This window comes from Anser cygnoides, chromosome 4 (genome assembly GCF_040182565.1).
Source record: "Anser cygnoides isolate HZ-2024a breed goose chromosome 4, Taihu_goose_T2T_genome, whole genome shotgun sequence".
NCBI classification, from domain to species: Eukaryota; Metazoa; Chordata; class Aves; order Anseriformes; family Anatidae; genus Anser; species Anser cygnoides.
Window position 1 is genome coordinate 59388181 of NC_089876.1, and position 21819 is coordinate 59409999.

Below are 21819 nucleotides of genomic sequence, written 5' to 3' on the forward strand. Positions count from 1 at the left end.
CACAAGATACTACTGGGGCTATTAAAAAATATTGCAACAGATTGTTTTCACAAGCTCTTACAGTATTAACAGCCACTTCTTACCTTAATTTGTTTGAATTTGTCGTCCTTCTCGGACTTTGTTTTTTTTCCTGCAACAACAGAAAGAAGATTTCTTAAAGTTCTCTGTGCCACGAGTTTTCCTATATGCTTTCTATATCCACTAAGAAATAGCCCCCAAACATGCCTCAGAATAGTAGCATCTCCTAGGAAAGGGAGAACTCATTTTGTTTAGTTTTAAGCTCACTATAAGGCCTGGGCAGTCAAAAATTTACCTTGAGCACTCGGGTTTTGTGTTTCATTTTTGAAGGACTGCAAAAAAGAACCATGAATGGACTAAATAAAGTGATCTCATTCAAAAAAGCAAGGTGAAAAATATGAAAGAGTGACATACTACGAACCAGGGACTGTTAAAGGAGAAGCAAACTTGAGAAAAATACTCAAAAAAAAATCAAAATGCATGCCTAATCACACTTGAGACACTCTCACTGCAGCAACAGGAAAAGGGAGATCGTTCTTTAACATGTGAAAAGAGATCACAGCAAATTTCAATGCATTTTTGTAAATGCTTGCAACATGGGAGAAGGATTATATATTATAATTAATGCAAAAGTGGTTTATGTAATCATGCTGGATTTGAGAATGCAGAAGAAAACCCAAGGTGTATGGCCCTCACCAAACCTCCCGTGCCTTGGCAGACCTCAGCACTGCTGCCCCTGCTGTGTCCTGAAGAGACCCTAACGTGAAAGCTCAGACCTGCTGATGCAAGCTCTGCTCTACCCCGCTGTTTGTACAGACGTGTCCCAGGAATTTCTCCCATCCGTACCACAAGACAGCACTTCGAATTAGAAATGTTTGCAGACAAATTCTTTTGCCCTCACTCATACATAAATATAGCCACATGCCATGTAGAAAGGGCAAGTGAGAATATATACAAGGCCCAAAGTATGTCAGTTGTATAGTAACTGGATTGTAGTGGAATCTTCTCCTGCACAGAGCTCCACAATCTCATTTTTCATGATGAACTTTTCTAGCTCTTACAGCTATGAGAGGAATCTACCACAATGGGACAGATTGTGGTTCATGGATATATGCCTGAATGTAAAAAATACAACACAGATGAGAGATCGGAAACAGTTCCAAACCAAAAATTCTACTTTTTCCAGATTGATCTTCATTTCACAGTATGATTCTGCCCCCATAATGCCAGAGTTAAATGCTTCCAATCACAGTTACCTTAAACTTAAGATGTGCCTTTTACTTCTCAATTTGAGAAAATAACAAATTGAGCACTACGTGAACCGGATTTGATTTTAGAGGAGCATTATGCATTTGGATGGCAGGTTATCTTTCCATCCAATACTTCTAGGCACTAGAAGATACCAGAGGAACAAGGAAGCCCATCTTCTACTCCATAAGACAATAACAAAGCCATAAAGAAGCCAGTGTTTCTACTCAAAAAGAAATCACTCATGAGATTGACCTGGTGGTTGGATCTTCTCCTGGCATGTAGGAGACCTAACACCTAAGCCAAATCTGTGGAATTTAAACAGTTTCTCATGTCACCACTACCACGCTGTGGGGGCAAAGAGGACAGCCTTTTTTGCTGTTTTGTTTTGTTTTGTTTTTTTTCATGGCCTAATTTACCTATGTAACTAAAGAAGTGGCTCCATAGTTTAACATTCTGAACAGAGAAGGATGTCAAGCCTAGGATGTCAAACCTGGGAGTTTGTTCCTTATACAGGAAACCCAGATGCTGAATTTGAGCTCCCAGTTCCACATGGCATCTGAGTTTGGTCCCTGCAACCTACAGAACCAGCTTTTCTATGTAGGCCACAGCTATGCTGAAGTGTACTGCTCCCACTCAGCTAAAAAGAGTGTGAGTTTATTTCTATCCTTGCTTGGAAAAAGACAGAAAAATGCCTGCCACCATATTCTGAATGAGCTTTACTGTGTGAAATGCACGGATGTCAAACATCCTCTATTCAGCTTCCTTGACTGAAGGAGACCCAGTTCTCTCATGAGAGTTCTCTCATGAGAGGGAATAAGCAGCTATGGCTTTATGCTGCCTTCATTCACTAGGATACCTCAGAGGGACTGTGATTTTGAAAGTGGTGCCACAGAAAAATGAATAGGGACTCTCCTCTGTGGTATTCTCAGCTTCCTAAAACTGTGCTTTAGTTCAGCACTGATATTAACACCTCCCGCAGGAAACATTTTTCCTGATTCAAGTTAGGGGTGTTTGTCACTCTGCAAATCTTCAGCTGCTTACGCCGTATCACTGTCCCCTATCAAACTTGGCCCATTTGGCAGCAGTTACTGGCAGCCCCAAAATTTAAGCAAGCAAGGTACATGGGACTAGCACCTGCACACAGCTCCATCGGCTTTAACAGAACTATCACCATTTACACAGACCACCAGTTATCATATCTTATCGATCCTCTCTCAAACTAGCTTGTTCTCTTAATTGAATGCAGCCCATTTTTCATACAGAAGTTCCTAAGTTCTGTGGAACACCTGGACAGGAAAGTCTGACTTTACAGTAGGAGAAGTAAAACTGGCACATTATGCAGACCCCATAGTAGCAATGCACCCAACACCGAATTTCACACTCACAAACTCTCTCCTCTACCTTTTTTAGAAGGTCTTTCAGATAGTGGCAGCATCCGGTACACCCTGAAGGCATTGTTTCCTTTCTTTATACTTTTGTCCTTCACTTCTTCTATATCAGGGAGAGAGTTCATAGCACATCGGAAGTTTGCTTTCCATGTCTTTGGATCAGGTTTATCTACCCCCGACTGGTATTTTCCTAAGCAAGAAAAGAGAGTTAGGCACATACGATGCATAACTGAATACCTAAGGCAGACTAATAGCAACACAGGTTAACTCCAAGGCATTAGTCTTTGGTTCTCAAGACGGGCATTCAAACAACAGCTGAGGTTGCAAGAGAAAGTGAATGGTGCGATCTCATTCTCATGCATGTTTCTAGAACACATGATTAAAAACAGTTTCTGTTCAAGAAAGACCTAGGGCACTGCGGATCAGATGGAACTCTACAACAACGTGGAAAAGCTTGCACAGCATTTACCTTTATTATGTCTGGCTCAAATCCATAGAAACACATAAAAAGCCTAAGGGCCCAAGTCTACAAAGTGCTGAGCATGCTCTGCTCCAAACAATTTTGAACCCGATCTTGTTAACGTTTAAATCAATTAAGTTTTACTGTGTTCCTCAAATGCAAATGACTTATGGCCATTCAATAAAGCTGGGGAGTACTGCAGACCTTGAAAAAAGCACTTAGCCTCCCACAGATCTGGAAGCTTCAATTCATTTACTGTGTTAGTAAAAAGCAAAGACATGAAAGGAGGAAAATACAACTCTTAAAGGGAAAACAAAGTGAAAATCTGTCCTGCAAAAAGAGAGTCCCAATACCTGTGTGAATTGCCCAGTTTCTAAATAAGGGAGCATCTTTTTCAACATCCCACCCATGTCTTGCAGCATGCATCCATGGAATCTGAAAAATCTTCTTCTCCTGGAAGGGAAAACAAACAGGAAATGCCGATATTGATTGACTTGAGGGATTTTCTGATGACTGTAAGTCACCCATTTAAAAATGCACTTCCAGCATCTGCAAATGTTTTGCTTCCTTCTAACCCAGTGCTGCTGTCACTGAACTCAACAGGAAAACATCCACTGGCGTCAGTGAAAGCAGAATACAGCCCCAAGTATATGAAATACTCAGATGCCCCTTCGTGGACTACGAGACTGGCAGCTTTCCAGGCTGACACATGGATAAAACATTCAGTGCTACACATTTCTAAACATTCAAAACGAGGGCTAGTTTTGGCAGCACGGACACTTTTATGATTAGAAAAATCAGATACAAAAGTAAACAACCATAGGAACAGAGCTAATTCAAGGGATTTAGAATTCAGCCAGTAAAACACTAGCATGGTGAAAGAAAGGGCTATCTAAAATTTATGAGCTAATCAAACAGGACGTGTATCAAATGTAGACTTCTCTGCAATGGGATAAAAAACGATACAGGACACCCATGTGCAGGGGTGGAATTAAAAGTAGCTAAACTTCTTCTAGTTCAGAAACTTTAGGTTGAAGAAAAACAGATTTAAAGCAATCCAAAAGAAGGCTTGTTTGTTTGTTTACACAACACATAGTTAAACCAGGGCGTGCCTTATATAGTGGAAGTATAAACTGATTCACAAAGGGAACAGAAAAACTTGTGGAAGATAGTATGCTGGTGACTGTTAAAGATGATGGGTTCAGATGCAACTCCACCTCTGGGAGCACAATGCCTTTCAGAGCTCAAACAGCACAGGACTGGGAAGAATCATATTCCCCCGGTGGTGTCTCCTTTACTCCTTCCACGAGCACTTCGCCCAGGCCATCATCAAAGATAGGATAGCAGGCCAGATGGATGCTGGGTCAGATGTGCTTTCATATCGTATAACACAGGAAAGAATTGCTATGTAATGACCAAGGGGGTTGTATAAGAACACTTCATGCTCATTTCCGCAAAGCCATGAAAAAGGGTTTTGCTCCACAAACAAAATCCTCCTCTTGGGCAGGATACACCTTACCTGGCTTCAAATACAGACATCTTACACTGTAAGCGCCACCCCTACAGGTTTAGATTTCTTTCACAGCTAGTGAAGAGAAAAGCACTTTCAGGGAACAATTTCCTTCAGCTCACCAACTGAATTACAACCCCAAAGTGCCTCTTTCTCTCCATTAACTGCAAACAACTTTAGACAGGCAGCTCTCATTTAAATGACTGCTTTGTAGATGTCTAAGGTCGGGTGAGATAAATCCTTTGCCCTCCCCCCCTTCCTCCAACAACAGCTTTTCTTCCTTGTCTGTCAGGTTAATATTTCACTAATGTCAAGGTTAGGCTTATTTCCTTTCCTTTCTGGGTGATCTTTGCTTTTTTGAGCCTGCATTTTTTGTCACCTCCAACTATTTTCTCCAATCCCTTCCCATTTACATTCATTTGTTCAGAACAGCATTCTTCCCTTTTCACTTCATCTTTTCTTTAATTTGGTGAAATCACAGATTTAACGTGTTCTCCATTCTCCTTCAAACTCTCACACACTCCTTCTTCCTCTTCATCTATTCTTCATCATTTGCCTCACGTGCCTTTTGCCTCCTATCTCTTCCTCCTCTACATATTTAAAACACCCTATAGATATGCTCTCCTCTTTCCCCAAGTAAAGTTGGTCTAAAGAAAGCTTCAACCCCACTCTTCTGCGGTCCACAGCTCTACTGTGTTCATCAAAGTGAGAATAACCTCTATTGCCTTTACTGTCCTGCAGACAATGATTAGCGTGGAAAAAATAGAGGCCCATTAAAAAAATCTACCACCATGAACTGCACGAATAGACCAGACTAAAAAGTCTTCTCATGTTTGGTGATAGGAAGAAGTTCCAACAATGCTACACGATGCTATGGAGGCTATACAACTGATTTCATATTCTGCAATGAAATCCAAGAAGTTCTTTAGGCACTTGCAGACTGAGTAAGACTACAGATATAGCACCATGTCACCATCAGTGGTACTCACTGCTTCAAAGAAGGTGCAAGGACCTTCTCGACAGCAGTCTAAGTGTCCGTTACATAAAGTTCTTCCTAATTCCAGGTGTCTCGAAGCACAAGGACTTACAGCAAATTCTAATATAAATAACAAAATCATAGAATCTACACGTATTATAACTTTAAAATATAAATAATTTTACATACAGAAACATTTTCTCATCAATTATGTAAAAATCTAATTTTATCTGAAGCCCCACAAGACTGCATACTGCAACGAAACCATGTGGCTATGGTTCCATGGCGTTCTGCTCTAGTTTACCTAGATCCTCCCTATTTAAATATTATTTTTTTATTTCACAAATCCTTCTTCAGTTCATGTCTATTGATAATGACATTAATAGGAAAAGGCTCAGCACTGATTTTTCTTAGACTTGGCAAATCAAGAGCTCTCTTATGCTGCACTTCATCACCGCACGTTTGTGTAGGAGTCTTGAGTTTGTATAAAAAGTTAGGCTCGCCCAAAGTCAAAAGCACAACCCAGAAAACTGCTGCTGCATAACAGCAATTGCTACCACAATCCGGTGGGGATATCGAAAGGGAAAAGGTGTCACATTCTTAGAAATAAGCAGGAAGAGGAAAACAGTATTGAACACTTGAAACCCTAACAGTGCAAAATGCTCCAGGCGGGTGAATGAGCATGAGATCACAGATTAGTTAGAAAGTCATAAGACACATTTTAAATAGTGACCTCCGTTTGGATGGTAATACTCCAAGCAGCCATCAAAGCAGCTGGCTGCCTCGCGGCTCCTGTTACAGCTACTCTGCATGTTTTCACTCTAATTTCCTTTTCCAGATCCATGAGGGACGCTGACCTCCCATTATCCCCCTCCTCACACCACCTCTGCCCTCTGCTGAACTATGTAATTTCCTTCACACCTTCCAGTTTGTCTCCCAGGGATGGTAAAGAAATTCCCTTTCTCCCTTATGCTGTTCAGCAGGATAAAATGTTCGCTAGGGAGGTGCACAAGGATTTATTTTTTAAGCCCTGTAGAGAAGGGTTTGTTCTGGTGGGGAAAACATTAACAATGCAGTGCAGAACAAAGCAGGAGGTATAATGTGATTAACTGACAGCAGAGGAAGGAATTAGGTAAGTCAGCTGTTACCTGACTTGTCATTTTTAACTGAGAGAGGTTTAATTCCTTCCTTGGTCTGGAAAAATTTCCCAAGAAGACAGCCAATGACATAGAGTGATACTCATTTCTTCAATAGTTAAATCTTATTTCCTTAAGAGCTGTGCACACAAGTGAGTGTCATTCTCTTGCTATCTGCCCCGTCTTCTTTTCTTTAATGTGAACTGTCCTTTGCCAAACTCTGAAATATACAAACCCTGAAATCCTAAAACTTCCAGAGTCAATTCTGTACAGAATGTGCTGTGACACACGACATTTTATCATAGATTCCATGCAAGGCTTTGTTTATGGTCAGGATTTATAGTAAAAATAGAAATATTTTTGGTTTAATGATTCATTGCTGGAATGGATTTTTAAGCATTTTTAAACAGAAACGCTCAGAAGTGCAATTAGCTTGAGCACAATAAAAGCAACTCGGGATGATACCAAATCTGAGGGTAGAGTGGGGAATTGAAGTTTAACAAACGTCATTGCAGGCCATTTAGCCTGGTGTCCTCCTCCTGATCGGGGCCAGAGCTTTGCTCTAGAAAAAAAAAACTCAATTTCAAAATACTTTATTTGTGAGACAAGCATTGATCAATATAGAATATGCTAACTAAGGACAAAATCCCCTACCGACTCTTGCATGCAAACAGCTTACGCCAGAAGCACAAGGCAGAAACCGCTGCAACAACACAATCAGAGAGCTGCCAGCATTAAACAACATGACATGCCTTGCAACACGCCTTTGTAGGCTAGTGGACTGAACTTGAAGAGTGAATCCCTTAGCACAGAGGCAGTGTTTTCACACTACAGAGCACGTATATTTCCAGGGTGTACTGGGAAAGGTTACGTGAACATAACCTGCAAACACACACCACCACTATATTTAACAGTAACTTGCTCCAATCTGAAATACCGTGCCCTGATAGAGAAATTATTTTGGAATCAAACGGAAATTTTCAGGAAAGGACAGCAGAGGTGGATCATTAGCAGGAGAGATCTGACACAGAAGTAGAGATAGCAAAGGAGAAGAATCCACAGGGACCTGAATATGGTATTCATATTACAAAGACAACCGTAAAAGCTGCTCTCTTCCTCCTCTTCAACTATGACCCCATTATGCAAGAACAAGGACCTACTCAAATTCACAGGGCAGGTAACTTGGGAATGGATAAAGCAATATTTATTTACCCAGTCACAGCATGTGAGAATAACTGATGCAGGATGTTCCTGAGAAACAAAATTTGCAGCTAAAATTTATAGGGCTGCTGATAATTTTATAGTCACGAGTGGTTTTAGCTTTGGAAGCTGAAATAAAAATATTAATATTAATTGCCATTCTCCAGTATTAAAAATGAACGCCTAAGCCCAACAGCTCCTATCACAGGGAGGATACTAGACAAACTGGACTAGTGTCTTAGACAGAATGGCAGTTTCTATATTTCTGCACCCACTTTACTGCATTTCTACTCATTTTGATAAGAATGTGGACTTTGTAGTTACAACTGCTCCATTCTTTTCAGTGCGGTGAATTGCACTTCTGCATCCTGCAGAACGCATGTAGTATTTTGGGGGTTTATTACTGTTCAAAGTCTCAAATGCACTGTTTTACTCAGCCAATTAAGAACAATTCTAATTGGGTGCTAACATTTTGGAGCCCACACTTGTGTTCACAGAGTATCTAGTGCTCTCACTATGAGTTCTGGACAAGGAATAGTAGTTTTGGGCCTGAAAACAGAAAAACTTAACTGATTTTTTCCCAGGTTCACTGCTTTGAGAAGTGTAAGAGCATTCACCCAATTCTGAAAGAAGGGACCATCACTTCAACTCGGAGGTTAATGCAAAATACACTATTCCACCTCAGAAGAGCATTTTGTTCAAAATCTCTCTGATGCTACATGGCGAGCAATCTGTTCCAGCTTAAAAAAAACTAACGGAGTCTTTGGGACGGTTGTTTCACCAACAAAGAGTTGGAGGAGGGAAAATGCTTACAAACAAGCCACAAATCTAGCAGGCAAATACAGAGAGCTTCAGATCTGGAATGTGAGGCCAGAAGAACAGGTTCAGCAGTGTTGTGGTTTAACCCGGCTGGCAGCTAAACACCACACAGCCGTTCGCTCACCCTCCCCCCTCCCTCTCTGGGATGGGGGAGAGAAACGGGAAAGTGAAGCCGGTGAGTTGAGATAAAGACAGTTTATTAAGACAGGAATATAATAATAACAATAATAATAATAATAGTGATAATGATAATAGTATTAATAATAATAATGTGTAAGAAACAAGTGATGCACAATGCAATTGCTCACCACCCGCTGACCGATGCCCAGCCTATCCCCGAGCAGCCGGCCCCCACCCCGGCCAGCCACCCCTATATATTGTTTAGCATGACGTCAGATGGTATGGAATACCCCTTTGGCCAGTTTGGGTCAGCTGTCCTGGGTCTGTCCCCTCCCAGCTCCTGCTGCACCCCCAGCCTGCTCGCTGGCAGGACAGAGGGAGAATCCGAAAAGTCCTTGGCCTGGTGTAAACACTGCTCTGCAACAATTAAAACATCAGCATGTTATCAGCGCTCTTCTCATCCTAATCCAAAACATAGCACCCTACCAGCTACTATGAGGAAAAATTAACTCTGTCCTAACTGGAACCAGGACAAGCAAGAAGCATTCAGCTTTGCCCTCCCTTCTTATGTTGCCCCCTCGAAAACCAGGAACACTGATTTACTTATGCAAACCTCTGACACTGCTATTAAGTCCCTCTTTCACACACACACACGCACACGTGTGCACGTGCGCACACACCTTACCTTATTTAGCCATTTCAGCCCCGGTATTGTGTTAGAATTTATTTGTTCTTCCAGCCATGGGCGCATCCGCATTCTTTCGACAGGCATTGTTACCTGCACTGGAAGGAGCTGAAGGGAACAAGGGACAACGTTACTTGTTTTCCTGGCAGAACTGCGGTTCCCCCATCTACCAGCACAAAATACAGACTTATTAAAGATTTGCAGGCATTGAACAATCGTAAACATTATGCTGACTTTGGATCTATGTAGGAGCCTCCCCTAGGAGTAACAGAAATGATAAAGCTTTCTCCACAGAACAGTCTTGGTACACCTGTATTAGTACACCCTTCACCTGGGCAACAGCTCTTCTGCTTATAAAGGCAGGATACCAGAGGCCACAAAGAAAATCAGTTACGCTCCAAGAGACCTCTTTTTTTGGCTCGTGTACCTGCATTTGCAGAAGACTTTTTTTTTTGCCACAGAAAATGTAACCAAAACAAAACCAAACAAAACACAGGAAACACCACTGTACTAGCTAAAATGATGTATCCACTAACTCGAGTGTTTTCAGATGGCTGTTTCTGTCCCGTAAACTTGATTAAGATAATGAAAAATATATTCACATCGGTTATTTTTCAGACAAGTTTGGTTCTGTCTGCACAGGACGACGTCCCACACCCCCTCCAGCTTTCTCTGATCAACCCCGTTGCTGATATTTTTTACTACATTTCAATACTGCTCAGCTAGGAGGCGAGCGCTTCACAGCCCCTCAGCTGCACCAGGCCGCGTTACACTATTCAGTCAGGGCTCAAACCGACTTCTCACACGCGCGCACGTGACCCCGATGCCATTTCCCTGTTTAGAACGGTAAATTATTGACATAAGAGTCCAAAGTCTTGAAGCCAAGACAGATAATTTAAAAAACATTAACCTATCTCAGGCACCACTCCGAAAGTGCCAACCAGCACTAGATGCAGATTAAAGCACCGCATTAAACTCCTGTTAAGCAGCCTGCAATCAATCATTTTCACGTGCAAGTACTTGCATTTAGGCTTCTTCTCTCCCCCACTACACCAGGCTCAGCTCCTTCCTCTCTCCTTTGTTCTTTACATCTGTGTTCACTGCATCATTCTTAACTTCTCTGCTCTGCTATTCTTGTCACCTTTGATCTTAAAAAAAAAAAAGGAGAGAAAAACAAAAAGACTAGGCTACATATTTGAAAGCACACGGCAATGACACAAATGTAAATGGGTTTGTTCTTTTTTCCTATGGGAGTACAGGCATCAGGCAGACTAACAATTAGGCAGTACCAAGCCCACACCCAGCACAAGAGGAAGAAAAACGTTCAAAGTTTCCTCTCATTGCTCTGAGGACATGTATTTCCTGAAACTAATAGGGAATTAAAACCTGAGTGCAACAATAAGGCTCCCTGATACACTCAGAGAATTTACAAGCAGCAGTGCTCACGCTAATCTCTTAGCAAACTTATTGGCATTTTATTTATTGCTGTGCAGAGCTGGTCACTACAGCTTCAGCCTCAGCCTTTTCCAATGACCAAAAATGTCTAAAATAGCTCACAAAATATTTGCAACTGCTCGGCTCCCTTTCAGATTCACTTCAGATCTGAAAAAGCAGCCAGCCCCGGAGCCCAGCAATGGCTGGATCCTGCTGCAACGCCCCGGTCCATGCAGGAGCAAAGCAGTTTTCCAAGTGACAGCGACACGCTCCTAAAATGCACGATACCCTTTTCAGATATGCAAAAGTACAAGCACTTTTTACAACACAGATGCAAGCAGGCCCCAGCAGCCCTTCCAGCACCAACTGCCTTATCTCAATCACACAGTACCACCATCTCCCTCCCACTCGAAGCAGGGTCAAAGCTAAAAAATGCAAATGACTGTACTAAAAACGCAAGCACATTTCTATTCATCTGTCAGGAAAGGAGCATGTAGATGCAACTATCGTCTTACATGCGTTTCTTCTTGAGATTTCTTACAATATATGTGCACTTTGAGATAATTCCTGGAAACACCATGTATAAGCTTCAGAATTCAGTACGTGAGTGCTCCTGTTTGCAGCGGGACACGTCTCGTGTTGTGGCTAACAAGCCTCTAGGACGAATTTCAAGCCTGTCTGAATGAACCATTTAGGCAAAAGGCAAGGAAGTCATCTTCAAGGCAGCGGCAGCAAATCCCACTTGGGACGGAAAAAAGGTAAAAGCCGTGTTTGTGAAAAAGCAATGCACTTCAGGAGAGGAGAAAGCTGCCAACATTACTACAAGGAAGCAGGTCCTGCCCAGGATGGCAAGGTAGAGCCATTTGTCTTGTCCGTCCCGTGTCCCATGGGGCTGCCCAGCTGTTCCCCACAGACGTGGCAGGGTTCATCTCTTTCCCAGCACTCAGAGGCCTCTGGGACCAGCACAGCACCTGCAGCCGTCAGCTTACACCTTTACATCCATCACCCGCACCGCACCAAATTAATTGGAGGTAGTCACAAAAGAGGTCTGGCTTGTGAGTGGCTCCCGAGATCTGTTTATCTGAAAGTAAAACCAAACCCAGCTAAAAATAAACCCGCAGCGATGTCCAGCTGGAAGGAACCATGGGCTTCTTCTGGGGAACCATGCTGCACAGAAGGGCAAAGGCAGCGCGCTTCTGTTAGTCAAAACACAGCCCGTGCTCCTCTGTGGCCACGAGCTGCAGAAAATAAAGCCAGAAGACACTCCCAGACACAATGCCTTGGGACAGCACTGACCACAACGGCACTAAAACGTAGCGGGGTTTTTGGCAGTTGCACGTCAGCGACATCTCTGCAACGAAAATAACGAGTCAGCTCTCTCTAGCAATTGTCTGTGTGAAACGAAGGTGCCACGTCTTCCCTCCAGAGCTGTCAAACGTGTGGTTTCCTTGTAAAGTAAGAAACGCCACGTCCTGCCGTGCCTTAAAAGTAGCCTCTGTGTTTCAGTACTGCCTCCCGGTATGTGTAACACGGTTAGAAGGCAGAGTTAATGGGTGCGCTTGAGAGCCCTACTTTGCTGGCTCCTTTCTGTGCCATTTTTGTTGTTGTACCCTTCACTGTTGGCTTTGCGGGGAGAACCTCAAGTCCATCTCTCAGTGAGTAGCAGGACAAACACCTTCTGCCATTCAAAGTCATCCAAGTTTTTAAAGACCCCTGAAATTCTCCAAAGCGGGCATCAAAGGCACATAAAGTTCCACTGGCCATCACTTAACGTAAAGCCAGCTTCGCCCTAGATCAGCACACATTAATTATAAAGCAAAAGCACGAAGCCAGAAACGAAGGTGAGCCATACAAAACACGAGGCATGCCAAGTCCCCGCACCCCCGCGTAGTGTTGACCCAGCAGAAAGGAAAAAGCAAAACCAGACGGTCCTTGTAAGGAGGACGAAACAGTAACATCTATAAGGTGAAGCAGGCCTGCAACACCAGGAGCACCTCTGCACCTACCACCCACTGCTGACCAACGCTAACAATGCACTTCCCCTTCAGATTTACACCCCTGGAGTCAAAGCTGCATGCAGGTGCCCACATTTTTGGGTTTTTTTTTGAGACAAGTGGACTCCATTCGCTTCCCACCTCTGGTCCCACCCCAATTTTGTCCCGTGTCAAGGCTATTCTTCGCGGAGACAGTGTTGTGAACGAGGGGAGGGAACTGAGCTGGGTTACAAGCAGCACCTCTTTCCGTAGGGCTTGTTTGGTTGAACCCTGCCCAACGCTCCTACCCTGCCTGGAAATGCCCGTGGCAGCGCAGCCAAGAGGGAGCACGCAGCATGGGAGCAGCTGGAGGGGACGGGCAGGATCCCCGTAACCCAAAAAGGCTAACGAAGCCTCCGTGCTTTTAAGCCACAGCGTCAAGCTTGGACTGTGCTGACCTCCAGCATCTCTTTGGGGAGGAAAACGCTCAGCGCTCCCAGAGACCCACGCTGAAATCAAGCTTTCTGGCACCACGCTGAGACTCATTTCTGTTTGTTTTCAATTCTCGTTTATAATTGTCCCGTGGTGGGGGGAGGGAAAGAACAATCGCCAAGAAACACAATCAACTGCTAATTTTCCTAAGAAAACATTGTTCTGTCCTATAAGAAGAGGAGGACTCCTTTAGACGTGAAGGGAGGCCTACCTACCGGGAATTCGCTTTGCAAACACTTGCCACTCCTAACAAGAAAGCCAACTGCCAAGAACCATAACTTGTAACCGTACACATACAGAAATGTATTAAGCCTGACAGCTCTGTTAATATCATTTCCCTTTTCTTGTCCCATTTTTATCACACACCTCTTCTTCATTGGGGTCAAAACCAGGGGCTGTGGGAGCAGAAACACACTGACGGGCACTAAGAGATGAAGGATGTCAGCCCCATACAAGCGCTGAGCACGGCAGACATGTGGATGTACCAAACAGTACCACACAACAGTATTGGTACTACAATAGCACGATAAGACCACTTTTGAAGGTTTGAGCTAGTTCTGCAGTCAGCTCAGTCTATTTTTTTTTTGCAAATAGACACCACAAAACCGTGGTGGAACCTCCTCCCTGACAAGCTATAAACTGTCCTAATCCTGCAGACGTGACTCAGAGGAAAAGTGTTGTGGAAGACGGCGAGCACAGGAGTTCTGAAGTCAGGCCAGCACAACCCAGTTACAGACACAGAAACCTGGAGGAGGCCAGCCAGAACACGGCTCCTGCTACCGCATGTTGCGTTTGAAAGTGAGCTTTCTACGCTGAAATCCTAACAGCAGCCTGGGGTCACGCGTACAAACCGACCTCTTAAAGGACACAGCTGGAGGAAAAGAGTCACAACAATGTTAAGAGATCAAAGCAGGGGCATAACAACGTTCTTACAAGTAGTAGTACAAAGGGCATTCAGCAAGTAGCTGTCACTACACCATCCTTAAGACGTAACAAGTCATACTGAATTTTAGCTCCGTGCTTCTCTGAAAGATGTATTTTTCCAAGATTCTTTACGTAAGACTCTTCAAAAGGAAACCCAGAGTACTCATTTGTTTTTAAAAAGAAGTTATAAAAATATTGGTTATTTTCAAGAGATATTTCCCTTCAAAGAAATATTTAAAAAGCCATAAATCATGGTTGGGTTATATTCTATATATAAATATAGCTTTAAATATTTTCACTCGATAATGTTCAATAAAGAGCTTGTAGTCCTCCCTACTGTCTGCTAAAACGTACCAGTAAGTTTGTTTTTTCCTTGATAACGCTGCTGCCATACAGAAAGTACAGCCTTTGAGAAGGAAGAGCTCTTCAGTAGAGTTATGGCAGCTGTATAGAGAAAGTGAAAGCAACAGCACAGCATGTATTAAATCTGAGCAGTACAAGATGTTCCATTCCCTTCAGTTTCACTCCGTCTGTCAGCATCTGGATAACCGAAAAGACACGTAGGTTATCTCAAAACCACAAACTACTCTATGCCTACATCATGGATATTTTTGAAATTTACTTCTACAGAAGTAAGAAAAAAAAAAAAGGCAATTCTTTTTTCCCTGTCATAAAGTACCCAGTTAAAAGATTTGGATGTGGAAATGTAGCTCATGGCTGTGAGAAGGTAAGGTGGGATAAGATACTCGGAGGTGTGTTTGTGAAGTAGGTCACAGCCTTTCTCCAGAGCTGTGAAAAAACATCTGTTCCCCAGAGGACTTGTGCACAATATTGCACGGGATCTATTTCTCTTTTATCTGTGAATAGAGAACTGACAATATTTAAAAAAAAAAAATAAAGGAAGTAATCTTGTGTTTGTGTTTTGCTGATAATCATTCCCTTTGTTTCCTAATGCTGATGCACTTCAGAAAAGCATCAATCACCCTGTGTGACCAAACAGATATGCTGAAATGAGACCATACGCTAATTTTAGGATTCAGGGAACTGGATTCTGTATTTGTCCGTGTGCCAAGAGTGTTCCAGGATACAAAGAAACATGATCTTATTCTAAGGAACAGTACTTACAGCAAAATTCTGTCCCTGGGTCGCAGCTTGGACTCTACTTTCACGCAGGATTTTGTATACAGGACCACCCTGTCTCTTTTCCTGGGTAAGAAAACCTGCTAATGTGGCCTGCTCAGAAATACTTAGAAACGTGAGTGAGATTTAAACTGAAACTCACACCACTGAACTGCAGGTACTCTGACTTCAGGCACCTGAAATCTTCCTGGCTGCGGCCTCCAGGAGACCTCTGCTTTTTTCTGAAAGCAGAGCGAAAGTCTTACCACTGACACTGCACAAGAAGAATTAACGTGCCTGCTTTCTGACAACCCCAAATTATGCAAATACACGTATCTTCCTTGGAACCACTAGCAAAACACTTAATTAAAGGAGCATTAGTAAATGAGGAAAAGCGCGCATACCCATTCTCGCAGTAGCCTGGGCTAAGGGCTCCAAATAAAACCCTGAAGCTCTTGGAGTTGTACAATAGAGATACAAGGCAAGAAAGTACAAGGAAGCCTAGAAAAGACTATCTAGATTCATGGATAGTTAGACAGCAACCCTTCCCTCTCTGGTCTTTTAATCTCATGTATTTACGGCGCCTTTTCTGCTCCCTACGAATACTGACACTATTAAATAGGGACAGGGGAATCAACACGGCATGCTGCTGCACACAAGGAAGATGCCGGAAGGTAGAAGGACAAAAAAAAGCCCTTGTGTCCTCAAGGGCTGGAGGGTGAAAAACACCCCAACCAACCCAACATTCCTTGCAAAAGAACAAAACAAAGGCAGCAAATACCTCCAATGTGTACAGAAATCGGCGTTACAGACTGCCTGACAAACATGCCCAGGAAAACGTACAATGGGAACTCACACTGTATAGAGAGTGTGTTTCATCAGCCCTATAGCATTTCTGTTCCACCCAAAGGGTGTTAACATGTCCTGGCTGGGATTCAGACATTACACATCATAACAGACTCCTTCCTTTGGTTTCCATGCACAGCTGAGTTTCCCTCGGCAGCAAGGACGTGAGCTGTTATTTTGCAGTGATCTCAGGCATTGCTAAAGGTAGCCCTTGGACTTACAGCCAAGAGCTGCACTGAGGAAAAGCCACGATATTTTAATACAACTGAACCAGGAGCCTGGTCAGTGCCTCTGGACGGGGCTGCTATGAAATAATGCTTCAGTTTCTCAATACCTACAGTAAATTTCCCTTCCACTGGCTCTTACGCTGAACATTATCGTAAGATTAAATAACACGATGTCTGTTGCTGAGCCCATTCACTTCTTTGGCATCACAGTGACTTACATCAGCTGGGAACTTGGCCCAGACTTCCAACAAATAGATTGTTAGCGATCATCTCTGCAGCATCTGCGCCACGAAGATCATCTGTACACACACGAGTGTCTGCAAAGCTGGTGAGAACACAAAGCGATTGCTTCACTTCCAACTTTAAAGGAATACTTTGTTTCCTGTTGTTCTTTTTCCTTTGTTTCCCAGGTCTTGCCCTGACTCAAGATGGAGATGATGATCAGCTTCAGATGGCGTCGGGATGACAGCGGCTCCGAGCAAGTGACAGCCAACAAGCGGCGTTTGATTACAGAAAACTCCTTCCCCAGCACCTCGGAAATACAGCTACAAACTTTACCTGATTTATTTACTTCCTGAGCTTTTGTTTTACGTCTGGTGACGGCTCGAGATTTGTTTTCCGCATCCGGGACGTCTAACGACTTTTCCCCCGAAGGCTGCCAGAAGAAAAGGTGGTCATTTTTCGGTGGTGGATCCCTCCTTTGCTCAGACGAGTTTGGGAACAGCTTGTTTACAACAAGAAAATCGCTGGCAGGGTTGTCAGGCAGCAATTAATTCCTTGCACTGGGGAGCAGTTATCCCCAAATAAATCAATTTTAATCTGGAATTAACTGCTCACACACGAATTCACTCCTGAACACCCACATATAATAGCTGATGCGGCTTAGCTGTGTCAGTCCCTATCCGCCGCAGCCAAACCCTGCGCCTTCTTAAAGGCTGTCAGGAAAACTCAGCGCTTGACAGCTGATTCATAAGGAATTTTCCAGGCTGATGAAAACTAGAAGTCTGTTAAGGCTCAAACAATTACCAAGAATCACTTATTTTATCATACTAACACGGCTCAACAGCATTTTTAAAGTCTTTCCATGGCTCTGTTAGACCAATGCTCTCTCAAAGTGCCCTGTGAGTAGGTTTACAGGAGACATCCATCCCTAAAACATTGCCGAGCACACTGCATTTCCTACACGAAACTGGTTTGTCTGACAGCAACACAAAATCATACATGCAAGTATCTACAAGATCAGGATGCTGAACTGTAAAAACCCTTTCTAAAGCCTGGGCAGACATCATCTCCACGTCCTGCCTAGCACTTCTCTGACTAAATACGTGGTCGGAGCTTCAGAGGACACCACGAGAAAGAAAAGCAGCCACTGTAAAACACAAGTCCTTAATCACAACGTTCCCACACTGGCAGCTTGTGCGGCTCAGGCAAGCCTCCAGAAAAGATGGTTACTTTTTAAAGGCACTCAGAGAAGCAGAAAAATTATTTCGGACAGCGAACGCTGAGAAGTGCGTTCAAGGAAGAGTTTTCCCATTCACTGGCCATGACCTGAACCTGATGTAATCCACCTTGCTCAGATTTGACTTGTTTCCCACAGCCAGCTCTGTTTGTATAACATACTGTTCTGCGACTCACAGCAAAAACTATTTGCACATTACACTAAAGTACAATTTAGTATTTGCTCAAAGCTTTAATTTTATTGTCTGGGCAAAGGCAGCTCCTACCGCCGAAGTTAATAGCTAACCCACACCTACTTTTGCTACCCTAACTTCTAATCAGCAGCGCAGCATCCAGAGAGCAAAAGACGTAAACCACCTCTGCTTAACTTCTCGGTGAGCTCCGAAGCCAGTCCTTTCCACAAATCAGTTTTTCCTTCACTCCCAAGAGAGGGGACAAATCCCAAATCCCTGACTATGACAGTTCAATTATTAAAGAGAAGTATATGCTATTTTGGTTTAGGAAAAAAAAAAAAACATTTCTACCATTCACTTAACATGCTTGCTTTAAAGGCAGACCACAGAAGGCACAGACTTGGGGGCTGGGATACTCTGAATCATCCACACTGCAAGCTGGAAACATGTCTGTCACATGCACTTATTTATGCCTACAAAAATAGCACCATGAAAGAAGCAGATGTGTGAGCAGAAAAACTAACTTAAATTGAGTTAGTTATTACAGATATTGGCTGGAACCGGAGAATTTAACAGAGAAATGTCTTAATTTTGTATACACGCTTTAAAGGTTTGCTTTTACAGAGTACCAAGTATTAAATGCTTAATGCTGACACTTGTTGAAACAGTATGTTGTAAGCCTCCTTTTCACAAAACCATTACTTTTCACCACCACAGGACACATAGGAACTTCTTCATTCATTCATGTTGAGCTATGAATGGTTAATAGGCTCCCTGACAAAATGTGCTCTTAGTTTGATGTTTTTGTGTTGATCACAGGCTAACAGCAACAAGACAGCCTCAATTCCTGATCTGCAGCAGCTATTTCTATCTTGGAAGTTTCCTAAAATACTACTGAGCTGGAGTGAGACCACTGAACTCATCTTCATTTCGCTTCTAAGCAAGATAAGTGTTATTAAACTAAACAAAGCTCGTCTTCATCAGCTTCCCCCATGAATCTCAAGTCTCCAGAACAGTTTCGGCATCCAAAGAATTCAGTTCTGATACGCCTGAACATAATGCTTGTCAAACGTGTGAGAATTAAATCTCTGGAATTAAAGTCCTTCCTTTCACCCTCGTACAGCTTCAGAAGGGCAGGGATGGTCCAAGCTTCTCCTCAATACCCAGATGGCATTTTATACAACACATTCCAGGAACATACATCTCCACATACGAGAAGGATATTCATTCAAGTTCCCATGGCCATCTTTTGACTAATTTACCACCAAGTTCTCAAAGTCACAAAGGACCTTCTAATTGCTGACTGATCCACGGGAACTGAGCGAGGCCCCTTCCTGGCCATCTCAGGGGATCAGCAGAGCTTACAGCAGATAACATCTTTGGGTTACTGTTGATCTGGCCCAGATCTCAGTGGATGACCCCAAAGGTGAAGTGAAAAAAAAAAACCTACATTTTATACCTGATCCTATTAACAATTCAGATCTCAACACAAATAAATTTCAAGCGCACCTGCCGTCTGAATGACTCCCCTTCACGATATTGATGTTACCACCTTTATTTCTCTTTGTGTACCCACTTGCCACATTTCCAAATGTTACTTCCATGAAAGACGAACACACACCACACAGAGCACTGCAGGGTCATCACACTGACCGCTGGATGGGAAAGGAGTTACCTGGAAAACCTGGGAAAATTGCTCTTATTCCTTATTGTGTGTTCTGTTAAAGTAATGCTGCCCTGTAGAAGTCAAATTTACTAACAGATAAAATAAATAATAACACTGAAATCATTTTTATAAAGTTCAGCTCTCGTGCTTCTTTGCTCTGTGTTTATTTTCTCATTTTTGCCAACTGGGAAACGAAAACCAATGGAGTCAGTTTCACTTTTGTTTATATTTGGTTTCAATTTTATCCTCAAGTTTTGCTTTCATGTTTTTAACATAACAATGTTTGGATTTCAAATCCTGCAGGAAAGCTTTCAGTAGCTTTAAAGTATTTGTCTCCTAACCCCCCCTTTTTTTATACTCTGGAATTATTTTTATTTTAGATAAACTTTTTAAGATGCTGTCACAATGCTGGAATGCCTTTGGTGGGGGTATTGTTTTGATTTTTTACAAATGCATATGCCACATCCAATTTAATTCAATAGTTCGGTACTTTCCACTTGATTCATCTCCCAGCTGCACATAAAGCACATTTGTAAAACTCAGAAGGACACCTTAAAAGTAGGAGCAGCCAGTGCACCACACGGACAGAAAGCACACATCACGCACCAAGTGCATGTTACATATGTGCATGGAATGTGCATACAGACCGAACCTTGCTGCTACTTCACCTTATTGTTGAATTAGTGCATTATCTTGCTTAGGTAAAGCTGTAAGAGGTTTGCCTGTAACGCTGTCAAGCAATGTCCAACATTATCAGAAATATTACAGTACAGATTTTGTGTTTCCTGCACTCATCAAGCCCCTCCACTCAGAGACACCCTTCCGTACACATCAGAAAGCAGAACTTAGCCATGCTTTCAGAATTTCCTAAAACAAACCGTAAGCAAACCTTCCCTCTTTTGTGCTATGTCAGTGCTAAGCACGCAGGTCTTTAAAAACTGCTTAAAATAATATTACAGCAAAACGGAAATGGTTAGACAACATCCACTGTCAAGTGTGGTTCAAACTAAGGGACAAATGCAAATGCTTTTGCCACAGCTTAACTCCATTCCTAACACCAGATATAGCTGCAAATCAAACCTGTAAAGGTTACCTCAAAAACTCTGAACCCCCAATCTGCTCTATTCTTTAAGGGGTGAGAACATGGAAATTATTACTTCTAAGCACAGCATGAAAGCCAGTAGCCTGTACAGCAACAACAGAATGCTAAAATCATTTAAAGTCAGAATTAGTTCTGTACCTTGGGTGAAACAACATGTCACATGCAGGTGGATTTGCTCCTGGGTGCCTGTGTCCAAGCTGCAACACGATAAAACGTCTGCTTTGTACTACAGACTGCTGTACGTTCGGTGTAATCTGCCCCCAAGCAAACAATGGGGTCAGAAGATTTCCAACACACACCAACCCCGCTTGCAGCTTATTACCCACAAGAAACCGAACATTACTCTCTCATTCACCACTTCTGCATTTTCTTCCCAGCTCATTTGAAAAAAAAAAGCATTTTTCATCAGCTCCAAGAAGCTGAAAACATAACCAGCACTAACTGAAAGAGCAAGTTAAGTGTTTTACAGCCTATCAGTGAGCAATGTGTGCTGTACAACATGTCAATTGTGCTATACACAAAACATGCAACTTTATACTTATATATTTACATATGCAGACATTAAACTCTTAACTATTAACATGCATTCCCTTCCTCTAACTGTTAATAACTGCTAATAGTCGGTGCTAGTTTTTCCTACTGCCTATTTTAATCTTAGCACACGAGCTCACACAGTGAAAGCAAGAAGAACCTTCAGACAGTTCGTAAGTAATAATTCAACAAAACTTCTGAAACAGAAGGGGAAATATAATTACATTGACTGTTTCTTTTTTCCATAATGTTATTGTTACATAAGGAATATGCAATGTAATAAATCTGTTCTTCTCATGCACTGTACCCAG

The 21819-nt window shown here is 42.6% G+C and overlaps 1 protein-coding gene across 7 annotated transcripts in view; it reads right to left on the bottom strand.

Annotated features, from left to right (window-relative positions):
- Positions 1-21819, bottom strand: part of IRF2 (interferon regulatory factor 2) — a 42145-nt gene that overhangs the window by 14902 nt on the left and 5424 nt on the right. For 4 of the 7 annotated variants that reach the window (XM_066996216.1, XM_066996219.1, XM_066996220.1 and 1 more), the window contains exons 2-5: positions 9564-9671; positions 3471-3570; positions 2671-2847; positions 84-130 (exon numbers count right to left, since the gene is read on the bottom strand). In XM_066996216.1, coding sequence (XP_066852317.1) covers positions 84-130; positions 2671-2847; positions 3471-3570; positions 9564-9650 — 411 coding nt within the window. In that variant the 5' untranslated portion in view covers positions 9651-9671. Of the gene's footprint in view, positions 1-83; positions 131-2670; positions 2848-3470; positions 3571-9563; positions 9672-10587; positions 10712-11512; positions 14599-21819 lie in introns of those variants that run through there. The other 3 variants (XM_066996218.1, XM_066996217.1, XM_066996222.1) reach the window with 3 other exon arrangements.